The sequence below is a fragment of the Lontra canadensis genome, unplaced genomic scaffold, assembly GCF_010015895.1.
Source record: "Lontra canadensis isolate GAN:19392208 unplaced genomic scaffold, GSC_riverotter_1.0 scaffold94, whole genome shotgun sequence".
Taxonomy (NCBI): domain Eukaryota; kingdom Metazoa; phylum Chordata; class Mammalia; order Carnivora; family Mustelidae; genus Lontra; species Lontra canadensis.
Window position 1 is genome coordinate 6,097,546 of NW_022631088.1, and position 11,406 is coordinate 6,108,951.

The 11,406-nt window shown below is 55.2% G+C and overlaps 1 protein-coding gene across 1 annotated transcript; it reads right to left on the reverse strand.

Moving 5' to 3' along the window:
- Positions 1-5,400: 5,400 nt before the first annotated feature.
- TLNRD1 (talin rod domain containing 1) lies at positions 5,401-8,397 on the reverse strand. The gene has a single exon (XM_032836994.1). The coding sequence runs from the start codon at positions 7,147-7,149 to the stop codon at positions 6,061-6,063; it is 1,089 nt and encodes a 362-aa protein (XP_032692885.1). The 5' UTR covers positions 7,150-8,397; the 3' UTR covers positions 5,401-6,060.
- Positions 8,398-11,406: the final 3,009 nt, after the last annotated feature.

Here is an 11,406-nt window from a genome sequence, read left to right on the forward strand (position 1 = left end):
CTCCAAAAAAGTTGACTGATGGGGCATCTGGCTGGCTCTGTCGACGGAGCCTGAGACTCGATCTCAGGGTCGTGAGTTTGAGCCCTATACTGGCATAGAGTCTCCTTAAAATAAAACGCTCTTAAAAAAAAAAACTGATAATATAAGCAAAGCAATTAATTAGTGATTTTTCACTTGATCGGTGTCCTGAGTACTGCCTGAAATCCAGGCAAAGGAGAACAAAGTCAGAAACCATGAACCCTTCGTCGGTGCCCTAACTTCCAGGAGTGCTCAGGGCAGCCCACTTGTTAACCGAGTAGCAAGCATATCCACATCCCTTCTGAAACACAGGATTTTAAAAGCTCCCTGTCTGTGCCCTGCTTCTGCATCACGCGAATACATGTAGCTGTGAATACTTAAAAGCTGAACATCAGTAAGTGGGTTCTTTTTTTTTAAGTGGGTTCATTTTTAAATTATGTTAGCAAATCTAAATGAGCATTCAAATTCCTCCCTGGACTCTGAAATGTTTGACTGCCCTTGTGGTTTTAAGAACGTCATGCGGGCCGCCTGGATGGCTCAGCGGTTAAGCGTCTGCCTTCGGCTCTGGTCATGATCTCGGGGTCCTGAGATAGAGCCCTGCATCAGGCTCCCTGCTCCGTGGGAAGCCTGCTTCTCCCTTCCCCACTCCTCCTATTTGTGTTGTCTCTCCACTGTCTCTCTCTCTCTGTCAAATAATAAATAAAATCTTTAAAAAAAAAAAAAAAGAACTTAATTCAATGTTTCGGGGAGCCTGGGCAGGTGGGCCACCCAGCATAACAGAGGAAGAGGCCGGGTCGTGCTCTTCATCTCTGGGACATCCTGGAGCCCGTCACAGGGTATCTGCTGGGTCAGATGAAGGGGTTGGGGGCGGGGAGGCAAGATTATTGGGGGAAACTGACTTTAACACAAAGGGTTTGACATCATACTCCCAACGACCTCACGGAGTGGGGCAGTCAGTGGAGCCCGTCACAGCCTTACACGTCGTAGGAATCCATCGTACATACGTAACTCTCACGACAGGAGAACAGAAGCACAAACGCTTCCATGACACGCACAGTAACAGCCGCCTACCTTGCCCAAGGCTGCTCTGAGGACTCAGTTACATAACACATATAAAAGTGCTAACCCTAACCGTCTAAGCTCCCACAGTAAAGAACGGCCCTCGGCCTCTACCTTTGTCTCCTGCAACAGTGCTTCTCCAAGTTAATGTGCCCAGAAACCACCTGGAGACCTTGCCCAAGAGCAGAGACCCACCCGGCAGGACTGGGTTGGGGCCAAGACTGCGCTATCCCCTCAGCTCCTGGGCGATGCTCCCTCGTGGGGACGGAAGCTGTGAGAGATCGTCCCAATTCTCGGGGCATGACGGCCGTGAGGGACCTACTTCCTGAGTGTCTTGTAGACTTGGTCATCCCACAAGTCTGCCTGCCTCATTGGGTTCTGAATCGAGTCCTTGAAATTCAGTAGCAAAGCGCTCTTTCTCGGACAGCCCGAGAAGGAAAGGGTGTCTGTCCATCCCGTGTTTGAGGACAAGAGACAACAACGTGCATGAGCACGGAGAGCTAACTGGCCGGTCCACTACTCTGTGACTTTGGCTCATCTCAAAGGGGGGCTGGAGGAGGGGGTGGACTCTGTCCTTGTCAACGCACCCAGGCAAAAGAAAAACCCGCTCGTTCCAAATTGGCAGGAGAGACTACATTATCTTCTCAATCTGAAGAAAAGGGCTCAAAAGATCCAGGAGGGGAAGAAAAAAACAAACAAACAAAAAAACACCTGAGCAAACAAGAAAGTTGCGGAAATGCTGGTGCTCCCGCCTGATACAGAAGCACTCGGGTCCCCCGGGGTCGGCCAGGAAGAAAAGGAAACCAGCAGCTCTCCAGGGCAGGCGTGCCTCAGCATCACCCAGCTGGACAAAATTCAGACCCCTCTGCCCCCAGAGTTTCTGATCGATCAGGCCTGGGATAGGGCCCGGAATCTACGCAGGGGATACACCGTGGCTCACAGGTCGCTGTGTCCCCCGCCCCCAGGGCTCAGCACGGTACCTGGTACACACTGCTGGTACCCAGCAAGGATTTGCCGAACCAATGCCCGTTCTCACTTTCCCTTTCAGAAACAATTTACTCCTTGTGTACAGATACTTGCCGCAAGCATCTTGTACACACGCTCACTTCAAGAACCCACCACACATGTCCCAGGCACACCAGCCCCTGGCCTAAAGGGCTGTATCATTAAACGAAATCAGTGCCTATCAAGGACACCATATCACCCTTTTCCCCCATCCTACCTGGACAGCCAGTCTCTCAGCCTTCTCTACCACTAAAATGGAAACAGACAACTCACCTGCCCAAAGGACCGTAGAAAGAAAGACCTGCCTAGGTAAAAACAGGTCAATTCAATTCACACATACTCGTGCAAAAAAAAAATTTTTTTTTAATCAAGACAGGAATTTGCCTAGAGTGCTCACGAATGTCTGTGTCCGCCCTGGAAACCCAGAGATGGTGCTGGACCAAGCTGTGGTCCCACAGCAGAAAGCATAGGGAAGGCTGCAGAGTTCTCCCCCGACTCCGAGCTCCGTACCAAGCAGAACCCAGAAGGGGCGGCGGTGGACGTTTTTCAAAATCTCTGCCTGATCTGCACGTTACCATAGTCACATTCATTCTGAAAAACAGGTGTTTCTGTTAAAATTAGCTGTTTCAAACTGTCAAGTGCTTTAGCTCCCTATGCCAGGTTTAAAAAGTAAATGCTCACAAAATAACCAGTCAGACGTAACTGATGCTTCCACAGTCACAGTCTTTAGATTTTTTTGAGAAACATGACCCTAAATTAGAAATAAAAACTCAGGTGACGAGGAGGATGGGGTAGGGAAGAACACACACACACACACACACACACACACACACACACCTTCTACATCTCCCAAAATCAACCCATAACGAATAAGAGAAAAAGGCCAAGTTTAAAACAGCTGAGGAAAGACAGAGCTCTTTTCTAGTTAAGTCTTGTGTTTGAAAGCCTTTTGTCCCATTTACTTGGGTTCACTGTCATAAATAATGGCTTTTGTTCTACAACTTAGCCATAATGATTTCCTTCTCTCCTGACCAAAGGAAGGTTTTCGACATCCCCAGTCAGGATGGTGCCCATTAAGCCTAAGTAAGAAAACTCGCCCTAGGAAATCAAAAGAGCTTAAAGATTGTGGTCTTAAATTAACTCTAATGTGGTTTAATTTAAAAAAAAAAAAAAAGAATCAGGCCACTCTGATTTTATTCCTGGAACTTAGTATCTCTGCTGACCTTATTAAGCCCCGTGAAATAGGTCTGAGATGCTCCTTTTTAAAAATCAGGGCTATTTCAAAAACAAGTTTAGCCAGCTGCTGCACTAGAAGCTAAAATGTCAAATAAAATGTCAAAGGCCTGGGCCCAGACCCCTTGCCTAGCAAAGCAACATAGATACACAGAAATGCTATACGCGCCTCAATCTGGTCTCCTCCGCCCTGCTGAACACAGTACAAGAATCCATTCCAAGCCACCTGCTAGAAGAAAAATCCTACACTTAATCTTCGAGACAGAGGCAGGGGGAGAAGGATGTTAAAACACCACCGAAACTTTTAACAACTTCAGAGCACAGAGAGTTTGAATATTACATGTCAGTATCTTTAATATACAGAAGTGTAAAGAGCCACGATCGGTTAGCTAAGACAAAAAGAAGTTTCAAAATTAATTTGGTGGCAAGCTAGTTAACTTCATCCAAGTAGATAAGGAAAACGAATTTTTTTCTCTTTCTTTTTCTTTTATCCTTTTTTTTTTTTTTTTGGCTTGCACTGTCCTGAAAATTGCTTCTGCAGAAGGAATGAGTCCAAGGAACAACTGGCAATCATTTTCATCTTAATCAAACACCAAATTTACAGATTCCTGGCCCTAATTTTATTTTACTTTGTTCCTTTCAGTTTACTTTTTGTGATCTAGGTAGGCTAAAGGAACATCTATAATTAGAAACTCTCTGTATAATTACTTATGTATATCCAATAAATAAAAGGAACGAATCCTAAATGCAAGCACGATTGTCATTGGCGCGTGGGTTACGTTTCCTCCCCCCAAATAGTTTCTGAATCTGACTGACCCAGACTAAAGGGTTGGGGGGTAGAGGAAGAAACATTCTCAAGGTCATTGTCATTTTTTAAATTAAAAATTTGATTTTTTTTTAATCTACCAGGCCCTAGGAGAGAAACAACAGCTCCCTTGACTCTTTCTAAGAAATGTATGTACACTACTGCTTTAAGACTTTTCCAAACATCAGATTCAGAGCAGCTCCCCGATCCTACTCTTACCCAACTCAGGTTTAAAGATGCTTTACATGTTGAATACGATGTTCTTGTAATAAACAGAGCTATTCGAGTAAAACAGTCAATAGGACTTTCTTACATGTTACAGTGAAAAACGCTTTCTTCTCAGAGCCTCGGGAATTACCAAGGTTCAGGCACAACAGATCGGAAGAATTGTAAACTGAGCAAATTTAAAGCGTGTCTGAGTTTTTATCCATGTGGCTCTCCCAGGGCAAGCCCTGCGAAGAAGAATGTTATAGTTTCAGCGGGAAAATGTCCCAAACTTAACAAGTTTCAGTAAAATTATACACTTCTCTCTCCCCAATTTTCTTTTTTAACTGTCTGCAGAAAGGGCAAACTCCCTTAAAATAACTCCAAACGTCAGTTAACAAAGCCTTCTTCCAATATGAAACCAACCAGGGCAGATCTTAGATCAAGGTCACAGAAATCAGCCCTTTGCCTGCAACTACGCTGTGGCTCTAGAAAGTTCCTACCACTTTCCAGAACACCTCTCCCTCTCTTAAACAGTCTGGAACCCTGCGAACTTCTTCCTACAATCATGAGTGACTGGGTCCTATGTGAAGAGACCTGCCTACATAAAAGAGGCCGCAAAGTCTCCTGAAGGTCCTTGCTATAGCCCAGTTTCCAGCTCCAGCGACCAGCTCCCCTGACCTGGCAAGGGTGGGGTACCACGCAGGATTAGGAAGGGCCGGAATCTGAAAGAGACAGGCAGAATACGAATCAGACCTCCGTCAGCCTAACCCACTGTCCATCAGGACAGTGGTGGGACACAGAGAGGGGGCTGAAGTACTTTCCAGGAGAAACCAGAGGCAAGACCAAACCCCACTTGCCAGCCCAACCCCCCGGCACAGTACCTACTGCCAATCATTCCCCTGGCACTTCTCCAAGGACAGTGTTCTCCAATTCCAGGCTGCTCAGAGAGATCACCCTCAAGGAAAAAGGGAGACAGGGCTAAGGCGGGGAGACACTGCTAACCCCTCCAGGGACCCATGCAGCATGCAACATTATTACAATTATTGAAAATCAACAATAATTGCAAAGGGCCATCTGAGAAACATAACATTTTAATAAATGAAATAAATACTCCAGTACATGCAAGGTAAAAACTTGACATGGGGGTGGGGGGTGGGCAAGGGCAGGGGGGAAATCACTCTATAGTGTAAATTAAAAAATAAAACACACACTCACAGTAGCTTTTCCCCCCATTTGCAAATCACATGGCAAAGTCATACTCTTTCCACACCAAGTATACGCCTAATCCAACACGATTGCTTAAAAAAAAAAAAAAAAATACAAAAAAAAAAAAAAAGGTAGCTACATCCATGTCTAAGGAGTGAAAACTGAGGTAACCTTTCTTTTAATTAGGAAAAAACAGAAAACAGAAAGAAAAAAAAAAAGGACCTAAAAAGAAACAAACCCATGACCTCCTTCCTGCCCAATTGGTAAGAAAATTTAGTGGAGGAACTCCAGAAGAGGGGCCGGGGCTGGGTGCCACCTCCGGGTCCCTGCTGGGTGTGCGTAGGTGGGCAGTGGGTCCCCCGCGCCCACGAGTGTCGTCGGAGCGCATGGCCCCACTCTCTGGAAGGTTCCTCTGGAGCATCCGACATGGAGGGGGGCTTCCCCTGGGATTTCTTTGGTATACATGGAGAGGGGCAGACAGTAAGTATCTTCCTCTAGTCTGGGGTGGAAGAAAGAAGGGGCGGGTGCTAATTCACAGAATTGGAATTCACTGGCGGTAAAGTCCTGGGCGAAGACCTCTCCCGTAAAGCCTGAGATAGCAGGGTGCAGCCTTCAGACACGGCGCAGGCCGAGTTCCTCAGCCTCTCCCTGTGGTCCGACATCTTGGCGCCCCCGTCGGGGTGCTGCGCCAGATCCCTGAGGCACTGGGTCAGGAGCACGCAGGCCGACACCACGCTCATGGCGCCGCCCAGGATGGCGGTCTGCACCGCCTTGCCCTCGGCGCTCACGGCCGCCGCGCGACCCAGGAACTGCGGCTCGGTGGCGAAGCCCACCAGGGCGCTCACGGCCTGCACCAGCGGCCCGCTGAAGAGCGCGCAGCGGCTGCGGGCCAGCTCGCTGGGCGCCGCCTTCACCTCGCGCACGCAGGCCAGCAGCGCCGACGCGCTCGTGCTCATGCACTTGACGCCCAGCTTGAACTGCTCGCGGGAGAAGCGGTCCCGGGACTTGTCGCTGGCCAGGGCGCACGCGTCCGTCAGGAACTTGAGGTTGCGCGACAGGCCCTGCGACACCTCCAGCAGCAGCTGCGGCGTCATGTCGGCCAGCGGGGTGGCGCGCAGCACGGCGCAGCCCTGCTCCACCTCGTGGCGACAGCGCGTCACGCGGTAGCGGTCCACCAGGCCCGGCTGAGCGGGCTGCGCGCCCGGCGTGGCCACGGCCGCCAGGTAGGCCGCGTGGGCGGAGCACTCGGTCAGCGACACCACCAGGTCGCCCAGCTCCACCAGGCTGTCCCCGGCCTCCCCGAAGCGGCCCATGTTGAGCTGGCTCTGCACGTCGTGGGTGAGGATGGAGAGCCCCTTGGTGCGCGCGATGATCGTGTCCCGGCACTGCTCGAAGGACTCGGCCCCGGCGCAGGAGGAGGCGGGGCCCTCGAAGAGCACGGGCCGCGCCTCGCTCGACAGCAGCAGCAGGTCGGCCACCAGCTGCATCTTGCCTTTGCAGTGGTCGCAGACGGACACCAGCCTCTTCCGCGGCTGCGAGCAGGCCCCCCCGACGGCGCTCGCAGGAGCCGGAGAAGCCGCCTCGCCAGTGGGCTTCCCAGCGCTGCCGCTAGCCATCGCGCCCGGGGGGCACTGGCATGCCGCTGGGGAGCCCGCTACCGCCGCCGCTGCCACTGCCGCCGCCCCCGCGGCCGTCGCGACTCAGCTGGCCAGGGCCGCGGTGCCTTCCCCGCACCATCATGCCATCCACCGCGCCGGGCGGAGGGCACTGGGCTGCTGCGGCTGCCGGAGCCCGAGCGGCGGCGGCGCGGGGCGGGCCCGGGGGCCAGAGGACGCAGGAGGCTCTTCGGGGCGCGGGGAGGGGCTGCAGCGTTCGGCCTCCTGGAGGGCTTGCAGGAACCATGAACCGGGCACAGCAAACTCACGGAGCGCGCTCCTCGCCGCCGGGCTGCCAGGAAAGTCCCTTCTGCTGGGCCGCCGTCGCCGCCAACGCCGCCGCCGCCTTCCTGGGCATGGCCCGGCCCGGCCGGAGCGGGAGGGCGGGAGGGGGGGGAAGCTGGGAGTTGTCCTTCCTTCCTTCCTTTCTTTGAAATCAAAATCCCTTCCTCGGGGAGGAGCGCGGGCGGCGGCTCGGGCGGGCTCTGCTGTCAGCCACCTCGGGCTCGGCGGCGCACGTGGGCTTCAGGCGCCCTGACCCCGCCGGGCGGCACTTGCCCGCGACGGCGGCCGGGGCTGGCGCCGCGGGGCGCGCATCTCCTGCCCCCCGCTCTCGGGAAGCGGCGCCGGCGGCGGCAGAGCCGAGGGTGTGGCCGCTGCTGGCGCGGCCGCGCCGAGTCAGAGTCGGGCGGGAGGCTGCACTGATTGCGCACAGCGGCCGCCCCGCTCGCGCGCTCGCCCGCCCGCCACGCCCGGGCGCGCCGGCCACCGCGGCCGCCCCTTCCCGCCTCGCCGGCTCACAGCGCGCGGCCCGGCGCCGAGGCGGCACGCCCTCCCCGACCGCGCGCCCCGCGGCCGGCCGCTGGCTGTGGGCGCGAGTCCATCCCGGTCGCCTGGTCGCCTGGGGCCCGCGGCGGCTGAGCTCTCCCGAGACCCCGGGCCCTGCGCATCGGACGCCCGGCGCGCGTCTCCCCGGCGGCCGCGCCAACTCAGAAGGTCCCCGCGGCGCGGCGGCCACCCGCCCGGGCCCCGGCTCCTGCCATCTTCGTCAACCTCCAACTTCCGAGCGAGCCGGGAGAAACTGAAAGGAAGGGCGGGGGCCGAGAGGCGGAGGGGAAGACGCCCGCCTCCTCTCCCCGCGCGGCTGCTCCTCGGCGCGGGCCGCGGGTGCGCCGCCGCCCGCCGGGGCCGCCCGAGCCGCCTCCTCCCCGCGTCCGCGCCTCGCCCCCGGGCTCGCCGCCGCCGCCGCCCGGCCGTCACCTCCCTGGAGCCTATAGAAATCTTTTGTGTGGCGTCACCGCCTTTCGTTTAAATCCCGCTTCCTCCTCTCGCCCTTCCTCCCGCCCCCTCCGCCGCTCCCGGATGCTTGCGCGATGCGCTGCTCCTCCCCCGGGAAGCTGGGTGGCTGCGGGAGGACGCCGCCGCCCAGCGCGGAGCCGCGGGCGCGGGCCGGGGGTCCCGCGAGGGGCGGGCGGGGGCTGGGGGCCGCCCTGGGCGCACGGCCCCGGGCGGGGGCGCGCGGGGCGCAGCCTCCGGCGGCCTCGCCGGGACCCCGAGCCGGACCCGGGCTCCGCGCTTCTTCCCCGCCCCGCGAGCGAGTCTGGAAGGGGACTGTTTCTGCCCCAAGGGAGGAGGACGCTGCCCCCCGTGCCCGGGCGGCGTGCCGGGGGCCGCTCTGCGCCTTCTGCGGGACCCGGGCGGGGTTCGCCAGCCCTCGCCCTGCCCTTTGTTGTGCGTGGCCTCCTCCGCGGGGGTGGGGTGAGGTGGGGGGGTAGATTCTGCAGGGCTGTGTGGGCCGAGGAGAGCACTTGCTAGGGAGTCGGAAGAGCCGGCTCTAGGCCCCTCGTGTGCTTGGAGCGCGGGCTTTGAACCAGACTTCCTGGGGTCAGCCTTTTCTCCAGCCGTCTAGTTCTGTGACCTTGTGCAAGCCCTCCCCCCAAGTGACCGTCTCCTCCTCTCCAAGTCAGACTGTGGGCACTGACTGCTCGAGTCCTTGGCTCGGGAGAAGTAGCTGGGAGAATCAGGAGCCTCCCTCCACGGGCGTTCTCCTAACTTGTGTGTCTTCAGTTCGGCGGCGATGGGATCAGAGTGGCCACTGTTCCCGAAGACGAACAGCCTTTGGAGGTAAACCCCGCTGTCCGGTTTTACGCAGAAGGAACTGATCCGCTGATGCCTCCAGCGCCTTCCTAAGGACAGGAGGAGAGCAGATGGCCCCGCGAGGAGCCCACTCCGACCTTTTTTCGTTGAACCCAGACCCTGCCCTTCAGGAAGTGATTGAAGCACCTGGGCTTCCTCCCTTTGGGGTGGGGGGGGCACCTCTCAGTCCAGAAACAGGCCCTCCAGGTGCCCAGCACCAGCTGGGTGTGTCCGCCAACGGAAATGTTTGTTCCTCTGTCCCTTCCTAGGACCCACGGTCACCTTTTTTTTTCAGCCAGCCAGTTAATGCCACTTGTTACTAAGATGACCTTGCAACTTACCATCCAAACTGAAACTGCTCTGAGAGTGAATTATAAAATATGCTATTAAAAAGTTAACCAGGAAAAACAGATACAGACCTGAATGGGTAGTCACCCGACTTAGAACAGAGAGTGTCCTTGGATATTTCTAGAATCTAGAAGAACCCACTTGTTTTGCAGCCAGGGCCAATAAAACAGACGGTTTTCTCAACCAGCAGCGATTACGTAGGGTTAAGAAAGCCCTTTTAGTTTTCTATGATCAGAAACCGGGTGGACTGATCAAAGTCTTTCCATGGTAACCCAGGAAAGCACCCTACTCTTACGTAGCTCCAAAAAACTTATTAGGACAAGTCAAACCCTTCCCGCCGTACCTAGTGGATTCATGAAACTGCTCTAGGATTGGGATTTTTCCCCAAAGCTACTTGGAACCCGGGGTGGGGGACTGTTTCCCTTGTATATATGCGTCTTCTCTTTGCTGGACACCTTGTACCCCCTCGAGGAACTGGTCACATGTGGAAGTTTCCACTATGTTTGCATTAGCTTTAAAAACTTACAGGATTAGGGGCGCCTGGGTGGTTCAGTGGGTTAAGCCTCTGCCTTCTGCTCAGGTCATGATCTCAGGGTCCTGGGATAGAGCCCCGCATTGGGCTCACTGCTCGGCAGGGGAGCCTGCTTTCCCTTCTCTCTCTCTCTGCCTACTTGTGATCTCTGTCTGTCAAATAAATAAATAAAATATTTTAAAAAATAAATAAATAAAACAAAAACTTACAGGATTATTTTCTTGGTGTCTCCTCCTACCCAGACCCTTCCCAGGACTGCCTCCGCCTTCTTTTCAGGTTACCTGACTTTCTGCCGTGGCCCATTCAGTCCACAAACACTGGACACCTACCGTGTAGCGGCCCCTACACTAGGCACCCGCGTTACAGCAAAGTAACGAAGTCCTCCAAAGGGTAGAACCCAGAGAGGCAACACAGCTGCACAAGCAAGTCGTCACAACGTCGTCCCCGGCGTGGTGACCGCACGGAGGAAAGGAGCTGCCTCCGAGATAGTGGGGCGCACAGAACAGGCCAGGGGCAAGTGGGCGGGGTCACGTGGTCAGCTGTGATCAATGAAATGGGAGGGAAGTGATGTGCCTTCCTTTCAGCCAAGGCAATGCAAAGCCCATCTGCGGTTCTCCATTCTCTCTTCCCCCGCTCTAAGCACTCGGAGACGGTTCTAGAGGGGGCAGCTCCAAGACGGTGGGGCCTCCGTAAGCCCAGTGGCTGGAGCGTACCGTGCATTGACCTGTACAGGACATGCGACGTGAGCCAGGCAGGAGCCCCGAGTCACACGGCAGACGGTCGGTGGTTTGTCGCTGTAGCATATGGCAGTCCAGCTAAGTTAAGAGAAGGCGGCCGTGTGTGCCTCTCAAGTTCCTGGAATACGGGCTATCTCTTTAGAAACCTCACTCGTTACCCTTTCCGACCCTCTCTGAAAATATAACATGAACCCAAGGTACTGTGCGAAGGGTTTTTCATTACAGTGGAAATCGGGTGAGAGAAGCTGCTAACACGGGCTGAAGGGTTGGGGGGGGCGGGGACGGTGGATGGAGCAGACAAGCGGAAGCCCGGGCCTATAGGAAGTAGCACTCGGCTCTCAGTGCCTAGCCTGGCTTCGTGGGAATTTAACAAAGAAAGGAGCCCGACACTGAAAGAGAGCTGGTTGAGGGTTTGGGTTCTGGGAGGCAAGGTGGGACAGACAGGTTGGGACAGACAGGTTGGGC